Source organism: Neomonachus schauinslandi, chromosome 8 (assembly GCF_002201575.2).
Source record: "Neomonachus schauinslandi chromosome 8, ASM220157v2, whole genome shotgun sequence".
NCBI classification, from domain to species: Eukaryota; Metazoa; Chordata; class Mammalia; order Carnivora; family Phocidae; genus Neomonachus; species Neomonachus schauinslandi.
In genome coordinates, this window is record NC_058410.1 from 13,098,773 (window position 1) to 13,118,106 (window position 19,334).

Consider the following 19,334-nt stretch of genomic DNA (forward strand, 5'->3'; position numbering starts at 1 on the left):
GTATAAAATAGAAATTGAAATTAATTTATCTTCTGTAAAACACGTGAGAAATATTCAGAGATGCTTAAAGACAGAATGAGTAATTTAAATATGGCTGTAGATAAGAATTTCCTGATAAGGAGGGTTGATATTTACTTCGATGTCACCAAAAGAGGTTGTGGAATTTGTTTTTCTGGGATATTTAATTCATGTGGTTTAGGTATCACTCTATGTGGGGGCAGGGCCATGTAATATTGTGAGATCACAATTATCTTCCCGGTTCATTGAAATAATTGGTGTTGTATAGAAATTTCAGGAGAAGAAGCAGGATCTGGTTTTTTCCTTCTCTCTCTCTCTCTCTCATACACACACACACACACACAGAATCAAAGGGGAAATATATCATTATTTTTAAGAACTTAAGTGCACATCATCCTGTCCTAACTGAAGTGATAGCATGAAAGCTGTCTGTGGTGGAAACAGGAAACATTAGTGATACATGCCGAGTTACGCATCTTTGTATCTTTCTTCAGGTTCAGCTCAATGTATGCCGATTCTAATTAGCACATTTTGTGCCTCAGCGAGTAGCTCCCCTTTAGCTCTGCTTGAGAGTTTTTTTTTAGCTTCCATCCTGCTCATAAACACTGCCACCCCCTCCCTCCTTCTCTCTTTACAAATGTTACAACACAATCAGAAATTTCCTCTTTTCTTTCCTTCCTGCATTATCAGCAGGTTCCCTTGCGTCAGAAGCAGAGAAGGAAAACTCAAGGTAATTAGATCTCTTTTCTTTCTTTATCCCCTTTTTGTGTGCATGAGTGAGGGTTTTCTGTCCGATGCCTTCTTTGGGATCAGATTTTTGTCCGTCTTAATGCTAATATCAGAAGGTGGATGGCAGATTAAATTTTTGGTTATTTTTGGATCAATTTTAAGAAATGACGGCATGCTGTTCATTTGGATTAATCCCTCGGGGTATGTCAATAAAGCTCAGAAAAGCCGGCACTGAGTGGGGAAGTGGCTGTGTTTCGGTGGGCATTAACCCTTCTCCATCTGTTGCATAAGGACTGCTATTATTTTGGAAGGAGCTGTGTTAGTGCAATGATGTGCCTGTCAGCCTCACGATTTTCATTTATTTCAACTTATTCTTGCTGAATAATATTCTTAGACTAACACTTGCATTCTAGTCTCACTGTTTCTTTGGTCCTATCTTGTACCTCCTAAGCACCAAATGAATGCTTAAAAATAAAATAAAGAAACAAGCCTTTTTTTTTTTTTTTGCATTTACTGTGCATAAATCTTGGTAAGAAAATCCAACTCCCAAGAGGTAAACAATTAACAGTTACCTTTCACTCTGTCACATACACCAGGGTAATATGTTACCTACCTCTTCATATAATTGTTGCAGGGTTTTTCACAATGAGTCGGAGGAGGATATCCTGTAAAGACCTGGGACATGCTGACTGCCAAGGGTGGCTGTATAAGAAAAAAGAAAAAGGAACTTTCCTGAGCAACAAATGGAAAAAGTTCTGGGTAGTGCTGAAGGGAACATCGCTATACTGGTACAACAATCAAATGGTGAGTCTACTGTCTTCCTCTCCTTTTCAGCCGCTTGGACAAGGGTGGATTAAAGAGCACTGAGGAGCAGGTGGGCCCTAAGGGAAAGTTCATTTTTATTTCTGGGACTTGGAATAGAGCTAATAAACAAATACGTTCTAGAAACCATTCCTGATCCAAGAGATATGTAGGTTATTCTACTGTTATTTTATACAAGAGAAAAATCATCCTGCTTGACTCATCTTTGGTTGGAGAAGGGTGTCCCAATTTATATCCTCGCTGAAGGAGGGTTTCCGTGTCTATTAATGTTACTACTCCATGACAAATTGTACTCATTTCAGGATTTACATGGACAGCACTTTATCTGGAAACTTTGTGTTATTAAGATTTCTACGAAAAAAGGGCATCAGCTTTAAGACCTGTCGGGGGTGTGAATTGATTCAGTTCACAGAACGTATTTTCCTTTCTCCTTCTTTACTGTGTTCTCCTCTGCCCTTCTTTATCGGGTGGGTTGGTTTTGGACTCACTAACCTGCACTGTGTTGCCGACTGTTGGCTCTTGCACCTTGGCACGCTAAGTGATGGCATTAAAGAGGGATGATCAGACAACACTTGAAAAGAAAGTTGCCTAATTTATCTTTAATCAGCAGTACACTTCTGTGGTCTGCTTCACAGGCTAGTTTTCTGTTGGGAAGGGCTGGAAATAAAGTTATTGTTAGAAGGTTTGCTGATCTTTCCTTGCTGGAAACATTTTGAGGACAACGATGTAGTTGAATAGTGAATGAATAGAGACTTTTCATATAGTAATTCTTTCTACTAACCCCCGGTAGCCAATTGCTGATCTCAGGAGAGCTGGAGTTTCTTTTGGGGTCTAGTGAAGATCAGCAATGGATGTCCTTTAATCAATTAAGGGGAAATTACTTAGGGATTGCCCATAAGCAAGATTTTTTTTTTTCCACGTGACACCATTCTTCTGAAATGGCTTGTGGATGCCCATCATTCAAGCAGCAGAGCTTTAGAGCATGTAACTTCATAAATGTAAGTGCTGGGTGTAGTTTGTAGGTAAGATTTTTAGTAGATAAATTTATATTCATTGGCAATTAGTAAGAAATTTATGTTACCCATGTGCCCCAAGCCACCTGTCCTATAAAGGTTTGGTAAGACTGGACCCAAATCCAACTCCAGTGCTCTGGAATAAGCATTCTCCCTCCCACCCTCACGCTTCTCTCCTTACAACTCCTCCCCAGTCCCCTGTTCTCAAGCTTATTGCTTTGGTTTCACCCCATGCAAAACATGGTACAAAATCTTTCACTGAGTTCCATAAAAATATATTTTTTTGAGGCTTCAGTGAGCTTTAACAACTTTATTGAAGATGTGGGAGGGTTGCAAGAAAGAATCACCTTGCAGAGTATGCAGTATCCCACTATGTCCCTTTTCTCTTTTCATCTCCCCTTCTGGATACAGTCATCATCTCTTGTCTAAGGTGGAATAGTTTCACCCAATTTAAGGCAACGTGGGACTGGGGTCTCACTTTCTATCCTCAGGAATTGTTCCTAAATGAACACAGCTTTTTTCTTAAGAGGAATTAAGGTCAATATAAATTTCTTCCTCTTGTTTCATATTATTTTAGGCTCTTGCTTTTGGGTAGTTGTAGCAAGTGATAATCTGCATCTTTTATAAAATGAGAGGACTTATTGATACACCTTCTAACACCCTCTGGGAATTTCCAGAGGCTGTTGGAAGGATTGGGTGTTGACGGGGCATGGCACATCGTGGGAAGTAACAAACTCAGATATAAGTATGGCATTAATTTTCTCAAACAAATTATTCAACAAATATGTTCTGAGTGCTGTCTGTCTTCATAGAATTTAAAGGAAGCCCCCTCTGAATCACACATAGTTACAGATTTGGCTGATGTGTCCTCATTGGCTCATTTGGCTAGAACTTCTCTCATAGCAGCAACTTACAGGACAGTACCTATTTTGGGTCTTAGGAATTAACTGCTTCCATAGGGAGCAGAAGTGTCAGCTGAGACGAGATTTGAAAGAGGAAAAGGAGAGAGCATCAGACACACTCAAGCATCCAGTCCTCACTTGGCCCTCATTCAAATCTATAAAGCAGTATTCAGGTAGCAAATCATGTATTTAAATAGAGTTAGATTAGCAACATTGAAGGGAGAATGAGTTTACTGTTATCTGGCCTTGGAATTACCCTAATAAACTAGTGGTATCTAACAGAAGGACCTTCTAACTCCTCAGTCTATGACTCTTATAGAGGAATTCTCTCTCTTTATGCACACACATACACACACCCCCACAAGAGTGGGTGTACATGCATACCCTGACATCTTAATTATATGTTTGTTACAGGGGGAAAAAAAGGCTACTCAATGAACACTTAATTAGCAGTCATATTCCTGGTATCTGTGTGAATGTCAACTGTGAAATAAGAGCCAAACACATATCCTCAAGCTAAGAACATTTATTTACTTTCTGCCACCCAAGGAATTCAGATTCAACAAAGTAGCTCCCAAGGCACCTACGCTTAATGAGCAAACTTCTCGTTATTCTCCCTTCCCTAGTCCTTATTTTTTCTTCCATGGCCTGATGCTGGGAGGTAATGGAGCCAATAGCCGCCCAGCAAGAACCGCCTCTTACTGAATGCCTACTGTTATGCTAAGGGATATGCTAGGTGCCTTTCACACATGCTCTTTCTTCTCAGAAACACCCTCCGAGGTAGTAATTGTCACCATGTTTTGAAAGTTGGGAAGGCTGAGACTCAGGGAGATGGTGTGCGTAGCCCCAGGTGTCACAAGTAGTAAAGTGGGTAAAACAGATCACCTTAAGCCCCTTTGACTCCGTGGCCAGGCTTGTTGCCATATGCCGACCTGACCCCATGCAGACACTGGGATAAATGACTGTTTCCAGTAGGGTTCTGAAGGAACAGCTCTAGAGATGGAAGCTAGGGCAATTCTTACATGAAAGTAGGACAATCTCATGGGATCCCTTTGCTTGTCTCTATTGCTCTCTGACACTACCTGAGGAGAGGTGTCACCCTCACCATTCTGGACACCTCTCTGTTGTACTGCTACCCAGTGATGGAGGCATGGTGTACCTTCTTCCTTCATGACACTTTATGCTTCAGACAGTCCTACCCGGATTTCCTTGAGAAAGGTCAAGTCCAGACACTCAGCTGCCATTTTCACACCCCGTATTACGTGCTTAGACTGTGTTACAGCATGCAAGAGTGCATGCCAGGTCTTACAAAACCATATTCAAGTTTTACACCCATAAAAATCCAAGCTGGTCACAATCCTGCATTTGCAATCCGCACAACTGTTTTCCCTTTCCCCTTGGATAAAGTATAAATTTCTCTCCTTGCTTGTGAGAGTCTCCTGACCTGCATCTCTCTTATTGTGCCCCCCTCCCCTTCGCCACTCAACCTTCAACCACAGAATTTTTTTTTTAATTCCTTGTTAGCATCACATATACTGACACTCTCTTTAAGCCTTTTCGCACATGCTGTTGCTCTGCTCAGAAAATTGTTTGTCTCCATGCCCAAGTCTTTCTCCCACACAATCCCACTGACCTCCTCAGAAGTCAAATTTTAGCTTAAGTAGCTTTTCTTCTACATGGTCTTACTTTATCCTCTGACCTAATTCAGAGCGCTTCTGCCTGTTCCCATAGGCAGCTTATCCTTTTCTCAGTTTTATACTCCTCTTTCTCTTTTGCACGTGTTTGTTAGGCTTTCTGTTTTGCATAACTGATAATCTCTGTAGGACAGGACCACAAGTATATTGTTAGTGTGGTGTCTGACGCTTACTAGGCACTCAATTAATATTTGTTGATTTCATATACTATATGAGGTTTAGGAGTCATCAGCATTTACATTACCCCTGGGAATTTGGAGAAATGGGATGGTTAAAGACTGCTTTTGATGGAAAGTAATTTTCCAGTGAAGAGATTTCCACTTGTATTCTTATAAATAGATAGAGGAAAAGCACAATTTGAGATTTGCTAGAAGGCCTCCATGATCCTAAGTAGGTCCTGCACATTTGCTCCCATTTGGTGACATTTTAGTAGGGGCTATTTTTCTTAAAGATTATTTCTAACCATGTCTCCTGGCTGTAAACAAGGGTCTGTTGATCCAGATCACCATACTGGGGGCAGAAATGTAGAAAGGGAGATGGCAGGTTTCCCAGGGAAATCCCCTGCGCTCCAGCACTTCACCTGGATTTCAGGCACAGCTGGAGAAGTTTGGGACCAACTTCTCTCTGGTGAAGGAGGAGCAAAGTTCTGAGTGACTGTTGTCCTTCAGGCGTGCCACTGTAAATTAGTGACAAGGTAAGTCCTTAAGATGTTGTTACTTAGTTATTAAAACTATCTTACATTTTTAAGGTTTTAGATTTTCCCAGTTTTGCTATAACTTATTTTTCTTTTATAAGAATTCTTAATTAAAATCTTGCTTCATCCCCTGGGAAATATATTTTGGATTTTATTTATACCCCAGATTATAAAGTAAATGTATATTATATAACTCATTTAAAATTAGTGAAGTTCTGAAATGTTTCTATTCAGAGAACATTTACTCATCTCAGCGGTGTATTTTCTTCCTTTATCCAGTAGCGTGTGTGGACTATTAAAATACATCAAGGGGATGTATACATTATGCTGGTATACAACTTGGAGGCATTGCCTAAACAATTTAGGCTTTAATTAACAAAGCACAGTTTAATATTGGTTACAGAGAATTGATTTAAAATTTTTTCTTTTTTTTGAAGATTTTATTTATTTATTTGACAGAGAGAGACACAGCAAGAGAGGGAACACAGCAGGGGGAGTGGGAGAGGGAGAAGCAGGTTTCCGCCGAGCAGGGAGCCCAGTGCGACACGGGGCTTGATCCCAGGACCCTGGGATCATGACCTGAGCTGAAGGCAGGTGCTTAATGACTGAGCCACCCAGGCTCCCTAAAAAATTTTCTTTTTAAGTGAACCCAACATGGAAAGTTTATCATCCATCCACCTACTCATCCACCTATCCACCCACTTACTTATCCTTCTACCAGTATTATTGAGATCTTAAAAATAATTTGGACTAACAGTTGTAGATGCTATTATAGGAACAAAAAATAAGAGACTACATTTCTTCTCTCTGTTAAGAGCTTCTAGACTGGTAGAGGAGAAAGAGCTGTGTAAATGACATAATCAAAGAAAGATTGATGAAAAAAATGGCTCTGAGATTGAGCAGTACAGATGAATTCTGTAAATTCTAGGGTAAGGGGAAATAGTCTGGGCCAAATGTGAGGGAGTTCTGCCACAGTGATTTTTTTTTTTTTTAATCTCTGGAAGTTTTTCACTCTCTTTTTTCCTATCTAGAAGGTATGTTTTTCCTTTTTCTTTTTTTAAAGAAAAAAAAATCATTTTCCAAAGCTGTATGATTTCCTTGGTCAAAGATTTCCTTTCTGAGGTAAACACAGTTTTCACCAATCAGAAAACATTATTTCTATGCATTGCAGTGAATATAGAAAATTTTCAGGGAGAAGGTTCTCTTAAGACCTGCCTTGGAAGACAGATTTTTTTTTTCCCCCAGGGAAGTAGGGTGGGGGGTTGGGCATTCCAATCAGGGGACTTATGTGAACAAAGGAATGAAAATATAAATGAGCTGTGCCAACCTACTGTGTTGGGCATTATATTGAATTCCCATAACCTAGCAAGAGAGATATTATTATTCCCATTTTTCAAGGGAGTTTACTGAAGCTTAGGGAATTGAAGTAACTTGCTTGAAGTTGAGTAAAGAGCAAATGGCAGAGCTGGGATTAAAAAACAAGATCTGCCAATACCAAGGCCAGGCTCTTTTCCCTGGGCTGCTTGGTGTCCCCACTGAGAGGTGAGCCAGGGCCGGTACACGGGGGCATCAAGGGCACTGTTCAGGAATGCGGATTTGGTCCAGTGGGTAGTGGGGAGCCACTGTAGGTTCTTGAGTCTGAAAATGATCTATGAAATTAGCAAGTGAAAATATTAACCTAGCAGTGAAAAGTGGGATGTATGGAGAATAAAGGAGCTTCCAGAAGGTCAGTTAGTAGATATGACAAAATGCAGACACTGAGACAGGAACTCCTGGCCTGTAGTAGACACAGTGAGGATGTGGGACACGTTTAACAGTAAGAAATGGCAAAGTCTATCGAGTGCTTGGGTATAAGACACAAAACATTTGAGGCTAAAATAAGAATGATTCCAAGTTTTGGAGCCTGGGAGATTGAGAAAATAATATGAAAACTGAGGGAGGAAGAATATGGTTAAAAATGTGAATTTCCTTTAGACTCATTGTCTTTTACTGTTTTGGTCTTTTACTGTTTCTTTTAGTTTTGTACATTCTATCTTTGTATAAAATTACTAGAAACCTGCATTGTTGCCTAGTTAAGTAACTGTTCATTGATTTCATTTGTTCTATTGCATCAACAATTCAAGGGAGGCTCAGGGCCCCTGGGCCTAACATAAAAATGGTGAATCGACCAACTCTTTATTTCATTTGAACTGATGAGGTTTGAGGTTAATATCTAGTTTAATACATATTATGCAGACTTTAACGTTTTTGAGAATCCTGTCTGCCTGCCCAGCTGTGACCTGTTTCCTCCCTCACTGTCTGAGTTCAAGCAGTTGGGTCTGTATCATGTTTTGGTCTTTAGCTGCATTTGCGTTTCATGTGAATTTCAGAGGAAGGGATTTTTTTCTTGGAATCAGTTTTATGAGAATCTCTACAGCAACGATCTAATCGGTTTTTAGATTAGGCAGAATTTACTTTTGCAGAAAATGATACTTGAAAGCCAGAATTTCTCTTTTTGTGAGGCAACTCCTCTGAAAGTTTCAGTGAATATAAAGTGTCTTTCTTTCAGATAAGAAAAATAAAGAATGAGTTCATTTTTCCTTGGAAAAAGACACTTAAGTCTTCTGCACCTTTCATTAGCAGTCACCTATTAGCATAGATTTTGGAAAAATGTCTGCATGGGTTTACCGTAGATTGGAAAAAATTTCTGAGGAATTTATGAGTACTTCAATCAGAGGTGCTTATATTCTTTTTTTCATCTTTTACCCACTACAGTGGAAACACCTGAGGGTATATTCTTTACATGTCTGGTTTAAACTGTGTCACTAGAGCTTAGAGCTAGTAGGTACAGAGTGGGCACCAGTATTGTTTGAATGAATTACTTATTATATTGCTTAATCATCAATTAGTTATATAAATCAATTAATCAAAGCATTATTGAACACCTTATGTGTTCCCAGAATTAGACCCAAATGAGGTGCTTCATTAATAATGGGCGCCTAATTTATTTGAACTTCATTTATTGTGTTAATCAACAGCCAACTTCTGAGTGTATCCTGAACAAAATTCCAATATTTAAAAATGTTTCTTCAGAGAAGGCAATTCAGACTAATTGTGTAAAATTGATGAACTCTCTGCCAACCTATGTTCCTAGAGTTTGTACTGGAAAGGGGAAATTGGACAGTCTACACAGGGCAAAATAGGATGTTTTAGCAGCTGTAAGTGAGCAGTTTACCTCAAGGTGACGACTCATGGGTGAAAAGGATTGTCTAGGGTACCACTCGCAAATCTGAACGTAAGAATAATTGAGGACTTTTTGAATTCTGTTACTTCTCTTGTTAAAATATCAGGTACGTGGGAAAGATCTTTAAAGGGGACTTTGGTTTAATTTACTTATTGTCTCTGATGCTATCTGTCGCTGTGTCCTACATTTATTTTCCTTGGTAGGTCCCAGAATGGATTTCTAGAATAATGGTCTCCCACTAAAGCTTTATGATCAGCTCAGTCTCTACTTGGGGCAGGCTGTTTTTAATAACTTATTGTCGCTCAATTCACATGATGTAGGAACAATGGCTTGTGTTGGCAATATGATTCGCCTTTAAAATCTTTCCAAACTTTACATAATCAATTGTGAAACACCAAGACTATGAAATCCTTTGTTTCTTTTGTCTTGTTCTCAGGAGGCAGTGATATGCTTGGGCACTGCCGATTTGGAAGAGGATACCAGAGTTAATGATGTAGGTTGGGTTGTAAGAGAGGACCATCCTTTAAGCTCACAGCACTGACTGATGTGCCCATGCAGGGGATGCGGCACTGTCCTTCCTCACATGCTTTTGCGGGTGTCTCCACGACTTCTCTCTGTTTTACCTTATCTGTTTTTGGTACAATCCATCTTCTTGCTTGTTGGAAATTTAAATTAATTTTGAAAATGCTTAAAAATTTTATAAAATAATATGTGTTCATTTAGAAAAATTAGAAAATAAAATTAAGCAAAATAAAAAGAAGACAGCTAAGGAGGCAAACAGAAAGAAATGAATGAAGACCATTTACTTATTTATTTATTTATTTATTTTAATTTATTCTTTTTTTTTTTTTAAAGATTTTATTTATTTATTTGACAGAGAGATAGCGAGAGCAGGAACACAAGCAGGGGCAGTGGGAGAGGGAGAAGCAGAGTCCCCGCTGAGCAGGGAGCCCGATGCAGGGCTCAATCCCAGGACCCTGGGATCATGACCTGAGCCAAAGGCAGACACTTAATGACTGAGCCACCCAGGAGCCCAGATCATTTATTTATTTAAATGAATCACAATCTTACCACCTTGAGGTGTTCACTGTAAGCATTTTGGTGTATATGTTTCCAATTTTTTTCTATGTTTTCCAAAAATAAAATGATATTATGTGTAATATTGTAACTTGATTTTCTCCCTAAGCAATATATTATCAGTATATTTTCATGTCAACACATATACATGCACATCATTTCTAGTAGCTGTAATACATATAGTTATAACATAGTTTATCAATCCATAGAATTTAAAATCAGAAATGCCTTTTATTCTAAAACTTCTTAAAGTAACCAACAAGTGATAGAATACATAAGCACACATATACTAACTTAAAAATAAAGTGATACATATTTTTAACTTATATGTATAAATATATGTATGTTTATATAGCCATTAGTATGTGTATAAATATTAATATCTGTATAAATATATTGATATGTGTGTATACATACATGTATGTATGTGTCTGTGTATATAACTTATAAATTCTTTTAAGCAAGCAGCAGGAAGTTGGATTTCACCAGCATGGTATAAGGGAGAAACATCACCTGGATTTTAGTCTTGCAGTTTCTTACAAAGTGGGGTACCCCGAGGTCAGTGATGTAACTCTCTATGGATCCATTTTCTTACAAGTACACTTAGAACAAGAACGATCTTTAGGTAATTCAGAGCAACTTTGAGAAGATCAAATGCACCTGAAAACAACAACAAAAAAATCAAAGGAATACACAAAGAAAGACAATTTTATATATGCTTAGGTGAGATGTGCTTGCATAATACTGTGATTTGGGGTTGTAAAAGAATTGGGCTAAAGGTTTTTAGACACCGGAAATGGTTTCTTTGGGCAAGAATGGCCTATCCTGTGCTGGAGATTCTAAAAAATGCCCCTACTAACCCTGTGCAAAAGTTGATTTAAGCTATAAAACAGAGGAGTGAACTAGAAGGCCCTGGAGGATTCTTCAGCTCGGTAGCTCCTAACCTGGAGGAAGAATTCAGGTAATACATGATTGTGTGGTGAGGCTTGTGTGCACATTTCCCAAGCAATAGAATGACACGAGGCCCATGGGATGAGCTGAACTTTTGGTTACAGCTGAGGATTTTCCTGAGAAGTCATTATTTGCAGATTGATCATCCCTCTGGAGCAACCTCTTTGAAGGGCCAAGAACCCAGCTGCTTCTACAGAAAAGCTCACTGATGAACTCATCAGTCATTGTGCTGCTGTGTTTGGCCCCCCTTAGAGCGCGTTTCAGGAACATTTCAAAAGGAAACTATGTAGTGGAAATTAAAACAAAAAATGAATATATTTTTTAAAGATTTTATTTATTTATTTGAGAGAGAGAGCGCACACCCGAGAGAGAGAGAGAGAGCGAGCATGCACGCAGGAGCAGGGGGGAGGGGCAGAGGGAGAGGGAGAAGCAGACCCCCGCTGAGCAGGGAGCCCGATGCGGGGCTCGATCCCAGGACCCCGGGATCATGACCTGAGCCGAAGGCAGACACTTAACCAACTGAGCCACCCAGGCGCCCCTAAAACATTGAATATTTTTTAAAGGAGTCAGAATTTAGGAGAACATGTTTGAAACAATGTCTTCAAAAAAGACACACGGAAATAACATGCTATTGTCGAAGATGTCCCTGGATGTGGAATCAGGAGGACAGGTTCTACCCTGATGCTGCAGCTAGTTAACACTTTAAGCAAACCACCTGCTCTCTCTGTGCCTTCTTCCTTTTCTGTTTCACAGATATATGAATAGATGGCTCTCACTTGTGAAAGAGATGGTGCTCATTAACAACACGTTAACCAAGATTTTCATACTTTGTCTTTTGAAAATTATTGTGGTAAATTCATTTTCGTTTACTGACAAATAATGAGTTTTGCAGTATTATCTTTAAAAAATGTTTTAAATTTATTTTTTTTTTGTTTTTGAAGACTTGTAGTGAAATACACATAACAGGAAATTTCCCATTAATCATTTTTGAGGATATAATTCAGTGGCAAGAAGTATATTCACATTATTATACAACCGTCTCCAGAACTCTCTTCATTTTACAAAACTAAAACTCTGTACTCAGTAAAGAGTAACTCCCCTTCTCTCCTTTCCTCCATTTCTGACAACCACCATTCTACCTTCTCTGTGAATTTGACTACTCCAGTACCTTCTATGAGTGGAATCACACAGGGTTTGCTCTCCTGTGACTGGTTTGTTTCACTCAGCATAATGTCTGCAAGGTTCATGTCTTTGTGGCATGGCTCAGATTTTCCTTTCTTTTTAAGGCTGGAATTCCATTGTATGTACATACCACGTTTTGTTTATCCATTCATGTCTGTTGATAGACACTTTGGGTTGTGTCCACCTTTCGGCTGTCATGGACGTTAGTGTACAAATATCTCTTTGAAATCTTGCTTTCAATTTTTTTTTTTGTTATGTTCCCAGGAGTGGGATTGCTGGGTCATATGATAGTTCTATTTTTAATTTTTTGAGGAGCTGACATACTGTTTGACATAGAGGCTGCACTGTTTTTACATATCCCTCCAATAGTGTACAAGGGTTCCAATATCTCCACATCCTCAACAATTGTTATTTTCTGTTATTTAAATTTTTAAAAATTTTAATTTTATTTATTTTTTAAAGATTTACTTATTTATTTGAGAGAGAGCACGTGAGGGGGAAGGGCAAAGGGAGAGGGAGAGAATCTCAAGCAGACTCTGCCCTGAGTGCGGAGTCTATTCTCACAATCCTGAGATTATGACCTGAGCCGAAATCAAGAGTTGGATGCCTAACTGACTGAGTCACTCAGGTGCCCTCTGTTTTTTAAAAAATTTTTTTGATAGTAGCCATTCTAATGATGTTAAGTATTATCTCACTGTAGTTTTGATTTGCATTTCCCTAATGATTGTTAACCTTGACCATGTTTTCATGAGTTTCATAAGGGCCATTAAGCTATGACTCAACCCCAACAAAAATGGGAAAAGATATTTCTCCAAAGAGGAAGTACAAATGGCCAAAAAGCACATGAAAACAGTTTGAAGATATTTGAAAGTTCGTGAAGTATTGGAAGATTTAATATACATTGTATGAAGACAAGATTATGTATTATACTGACTGTGATTTTAAAAGAACCAACCTTATTTTTTTATTTTTCCTAAATTTCTAATTTTGAAAGAGAATGTACCAGATTTTTAATTTTCCTGAATGGTATTCCTTTATTTACTCTTCCCTCACTCTTGCTCTAACCATGGATGGTAGATAACGTTTATTAGATAGCAGGATATGCAATTATTCTGTAATAGTGAGATTTCATCAAATTTTTTCATATTCATTTAAAAACTTTTCTTCCTATGTGGTGCTTTCTCTTCTTTCCTTCCTTCCTTCCTTCCTTCCTTCCTTCCTTCCTTTCTCTTTCTTTCTTCTTTCCTTCCTCCCTTCCTCTCTCTCTCTTTATTTCTTTCCTGCTGAAGACACCAATCCTATGTAGGTGAAAATTATTTCTACGGTTTTAAAGCTTCTGAAAGGTGAGAGAGGATGTGGACAGAGCCAGATCATGAAGGGCCTTGTGTGCTCAGGATTTTATATTACAGAGAACAGTAACACAAGACTCTTTTATATGGTGAGGTTTCCATCTTAATTGTTTTTAAAATGATATTTCAGAAGGCAATAACTATTTTCATATGTCAGACTACCAGAAAGTTCACTAGTAACTTAATTTCATTTAAAATGTCATTCCGTAAAAAGAGAATGGAAGAATATAGTAAGAATGCTAACTAGGCGACCTGATTTACAAATCATAGAATAGGATGCCGGTCACTTCTTGTTCACCACTGAAATGTGACCTAATATGATAGTGAGGTAGTCATAGCCTTGGGTGGTACTTAGGAGGAAATAATGAAGAGGGATTATGATGCCAAGCAGATGGAACCATGAGTAGAAACATTTCTGTGAGAGAAATGGCATCCTGTTATAGATTTCCCAGAAGCAGACCCTGGGATGAGGATTTGGGTACAAGTAGTGTATTTGGGAAGTGATACCAGAAATACTTGGAAAGGGAATAGGGAAGTGGGACAGGGTGGAAAGTTAGCTGGTAAAACTCTCCTTTGGGGCAAATTAGGACTGGGGAACAGAAGCCCAGTTCTGCTGGGGAACTCTGAAAGCCTTTAGAAAACACGCACCTCCGAGTTTTCTCCCCAAGGGGCCAGGAGATGGGGCTCTTTAAACACCGAGTCCCATCAGTCATGGCTGGAGGGCTCATCCTGAGAGGTGGAATCTGGCAGCCGGAGAAGGCCTCCCACAGAGAGGTGCAGGTGCTGTCGGTGGGGAGTCTGGCCAGCCTGGACTGGCGGTGAGGAGGGGGGCACGTGGCTGGCTCACCCGCAGCATCCGCTACAAGTGGTCTGTGGTTTGCTTCCTTCAGATGGTTTTCTCTCCTCCTTAGAGCAATCCTCCAAACCATCACGATGATCACCTGCAAAGTTTCAGTCCATTTTTTATAATTCAGCCTGGGAATGTGTAGGTTTTGTAGGAAATTGAGTCTCAGTGTTTCTTAAACACATCTACCTAATATTTTCTATGTGGAATATCTATTTCTAGGCATTTGTAAGAAGAGTCTCTTTGCATTAAAATCTCATTATATTCATAAGGTAATGTTACCTAAACTCAAATGCAATGAGATTTTAACAAAAGCATAACCTAGGTAATATATGAAGGATAGGGGCGCCTGGGTGGCTCAGTCGTTAGGCGTCTGCCTTCGGCTCAGGTCATGGTCCCAGGGTCCTGGGATCGAGCCCCGCATCGGGCTCTCTGCTTGGCGGGAAGCCTGCTTCACCCTCTTCCATTCCCCCCTGCTTGTGTTCCCTCTCTCGCTGTCTCTCTCTCTGTCAAAATAAATAAATAAAATCTTAAAAAAAAATATATATATGAAGGATATAGTGAGCTTGCTAGCATTATGGTTATCCAAAGAATTTAAAATATTTTTTAAAAGATTTTATTTATTTATTTATTTATTTATTTATTTATTTATTTATAGCATGAGTGGGGCCAGGAGCAGAGGGAGAGAGAGAATCCCAAGCAGATCTGTGCTATGGAGCCTGTAGCAGGCCTCAATCCCAGGACCCTGAGATCATGACCTGAGCTGAAATCAAGAGTCGGATGCTTAACTGACTGAGCCACCCAGATGTCCCTAAAATATTTTTTACAGCGATTAATCTGATGCAAAGAAGACAAGGGAGAACTAAGACATAGAGACAGTTACTCAGAGGGTTCAGCTGACAATGGACAGAATAAAAACTTATTTTACTTCATCTTTCTCTTTCCGGATCATTCTTTGTCTTTTCTATTCCTTTTCCCCATTCTTATCATTGATGCCTGGGAATTAATGTCAATAAAATCTTAATTTTTAAAATAACTTGAACAATTTTACAGCATGACCTGCCTCCGTGTTAACTCTAGTTAGCCTCGATCTGGTTTTATCTGCCTTTTCATTGTGTGGACCCTGACCCGAGAGGTTACATGCTCTGCTTGAGATCACACAGTCAGGGGCTTGCATTGAAATATTCTGATTCCAAATCTGGGATTCTTCTTCTGTGCATCCATCGACTGTAGATTCTCTTCTATTTTAGCTCCTGATTGAGACCGTTCCATCTCATATTTAGAATTAGTTAACCGATTCCGGATTAGTTAACCGGTTCTGGTCTGAGTTCTGTTTCTTTAACAATAACCCTATAACTTTCCCATTTTATGATGCCTACCTAGTTTGGTGATGAGATTAAAAACCAATCAGTTTCATGAATTCTGACACTCAGATGTGATTAATTTCCCTCCACTGGCTAAGAAGGTAGTACCTCGATGGCCTATGGTTAGCACTCAGTAAGTGTTAGCTATTATTAGATGTTTCTCAAGTTTATCATGTTCCTTAACAGGATTTCAGGCTTCGTCACTGCCAGGCCTACTTGCCATATCTAGAAGAGAGGAAGACAATACAAAGGCAAACGTCATTTTTTCTTGCTTCCCTTGCAGTGCTTGTCACAGCCCAGTGCTAATAAGCTCAGCTCTCTGCCTGCAGGTCCAGGTAATACTTGCAGAATGTGCATGCGTTTCCTTTTCTGAAAGGAAGAGGAAGATGAGCTGCTTATCAGAACAGAGCAGCGTGGTGGCCTCTAGCGCAAGCAGAGAATGAGGGAGCCTTGGGGTTCCATGCAATTCTTTTATGTGTGTGGGGGGAGTGTCAGAAGAAACTACTTAAAACTATCTTAAAAAATAGCAATGTTGCTACTAAAAGTCCCTAGCCTATGTTCCACCCACTATGTATAGTCAAAATTCTGGGCTCTAAGGTCTCTTGGAGTAGTTGTTATAATTTGTGTGGGGTGACATCACCATGTTTAGATTCAGTTAGGTTCATTTGTTTCTGTTTGTTTTTAATTTTGGGAATTGCTTCATTTTTTTAGTTTTTTTAAAAATAAAAATCATCTACCTAATTCCAAAGTCAAAACTGTAACAAATGACGACCAGATAAGTCTTGCTCTCATTTCTATTTCTACCCTCTCTTTTCCCTCCTTTTATGTTTGCATTTCCTGCATGGTTTCCTTCTACAAATATAGGCAAGTATGTTTGCGGAGGCATATACTATCTCTTTTTGTACATAAAATTTGCATACTATATCTACCATCCTGTATCTTTTTCTCTTACTCTGTCTGGGAGGTTACTCTATATGTATATTATGTTATTCATTGCATGTGGATGCTGCAGTGTAATCAACAGTCTCCTGATGATACACATTTGATTCTTTTGTTCTTGCAAATAATGTTGCCATGCACATGTTACTACACATATTTATATTTAGGACAGATCCTAGAAGTTGAATTTCTGGGTCAGAGGGTAAATACAGTTTTGCCAGTTACTGCCCAGTTTTCTTCCATTGGGTTCCATTCTGCACCACCACCAGCCATGTATGAAAATGTCTGTTTCTCTTTAGAACTGGAGCTTTCACAATTGATTGTAGGTTCTCTTTTCTTTTCTTCCATATTGGTTTGTATTTTAGAGACTGTAATTCAGATTTTATTAGTGGTCACAAGTCTGTGTGTACTGTGAGGACTTAGTAACAACTGTTCAAGATGACATGAGAAAGGATGGCTCTGCTTAGAGCTTAGATTTTGCCTGTTTCCAGCATGCTGGGGGTTTGAGGGCAGAACTGAGCAACCCATGGGTTTATTTGGAGAAAATGGAGTTTTGCAGCTTCTCTTGATTCTGATATTCACTGGATAACCTCACTTACGTTTATTACAAGTCATTGCAAGAACGTTAAATCCATATTCACATGTAAGGACAAAAACATCTTACAAAGAAACATACATTTTGTTTTCTAAACTATTTTTTTTCCTCCAGTTTAAGATTCTATTCATTTAAAGACCTACAGTTTATTTAATATCAGGTTTTGGGGGGAAGTGAAGCACTAAAAATACTTATAGAATCTAAGGTGCCTCCTGATTTCAGAATTATTGAAGTATAAAAAAATCAGGTTTCTTAGACTCAGAGAACTATGATTCCATTGAGAATAGAGAGATAATTATACTTTTTATTTTTAACCATGAAATGTATAACAGTTTCCTATATCACACTTCCTTTGTTTCTGGTTTGGTCTTCTTTAACCTACTTACTCTGGAATATATATATCACTCTTATTTTTCTAGGTCTGTCCTTCTACCTTTCTGATATATGTAGATACTTATGAAGTAATTTTGTCTATTTTGAAAGGTATTTGTAGTATGAAAGAGCCAAACATCGATGGCAATGGATACTGATGTTTGCATTTAAATATTAAAATTTGGTGTCCCATTTTAATTAATTTTCAAAAATATGCCCAAAGTGTGGCAAATTCTATATAAAGTATCTTTGTCTCTAAAATTCCTATAGTCCAAAACTGAAGCCATAATTTAGTTTAAGCCATAGAATATGGGAAATATTAAAACAATTTTGTCTAAAGTTTGAACAAATCACATTGAGTCACCAATAGGAGCATCTGAGTCCTCATATTTTACCTTCTTTCAAGTCTTACTGATAGCCAAAGAGGAGGGAGTTCATTATGGATTTCTAGTCCCCAGACTTTCCTTGCATCTTATATTTTTATTTATTTATTTATTTAAAAGATTTTATTTATTTGACAGAGAGAGACAGCGAGAGAGGGAATACAAGCAGGGGGAGTGGGAGAGGGAGAAGCAGGCTTCCCGCGGAGCAGGGAGCCCTATGCAGGGCTCGATTCCAGGACCCTGGGTTCATGACCTGAGCCAGAGGCAGACGCTTAATGACTGAGCCACCCAGGCACTCCTGCATCTTATATTTTTAAAAACAATTTTATTGAAATATATTTGACGTATGGTAAGATTCACCCTATTAAAATTTACAGTTCAATAGTTTTGGGTAAATTTACTGAGTGATGAAGCCATCATAATGAATCAGGTTTAAATAATTTTCATGACATCAATAAAATCCTTCATGCTTATTTACAGTTAATCTTCACTTCCAAACCTGACTCTAGTCAACCCCACTATTTTACTTTCTGTCTCTAGAGATTTGCCTTTTCTTTACATTTCACATAAAGGAATCGTACAGTAATATGTGGTTTTTTATTTCTGGCTTTCACTCAGCATCATGTTTTCAAGGTTCATCCATCTTTTAGCATGTGTCGATAGTTCACTAGACAATATTCCATTGTATGAGTAGACCACACTATTTATTTACCCATTGATGGATATTTAAATTGTTCCCAGTTTTGGGTTATTATGAATAATGCTGCTGCAAATATTTGCATGCACTTCTTTGCATGGGCATAAGCTTTCATTTTTCTCGTGTAGATACCTGGGAGTGGAATTGCAGGGTTGTATGGTAATAATATGTTTATGTGTTTTAAAAATTGCCAAACAGTTTTCCAAAGTGGCCTCTGCATCTCATTTTAGCACTTTCTTTATTGTCAGAGGAAAAAGACAATGTTCCTGTCATTCATTCATTCATAAAACTCTTTCTTTATTCACATGTATTGACTGCCTACATTGTCCCAAGTATTAATGATATAACAATAAATGACAAAATCATTTCCTTCAAAGTGCTCAGAGGCTTTTGGAGAAACAGAGAAATAGTCAGATAACTAAATACAGGAAGAGAAGTATAGAAGGAAAGCCTGCCTCTGGGCACAAAGAGGAGGAGACTTATTCT

At 38.6% G+C, this 19,334-nt stretch overlaps 1 protein-coding gene across 1 annotated transcript in view; it reads right to left on the reverse strand.

Moving 5' to 3' along the window:
- Nucleotides 1-1,356: 1,356 nt before the first annotated feature.
- OPRM1 (opioid receptor mu 1) overlaps nucleotides 1,357-19,334 on the reverse strand; it is a 174,439-nt gene continuing 156,461 nt past the window's right edge. The window contains exon 4 of the mRNA XM_021693699.1: nucleotides 1,357-1,449. Within this exon, the coding sequence (XP_021549374.1) occupies nucleotides 1,357-1,449 (93 nt within the window). The remainder of the gene's footprint in view (nucleotides 1,450-19,334) is intronic.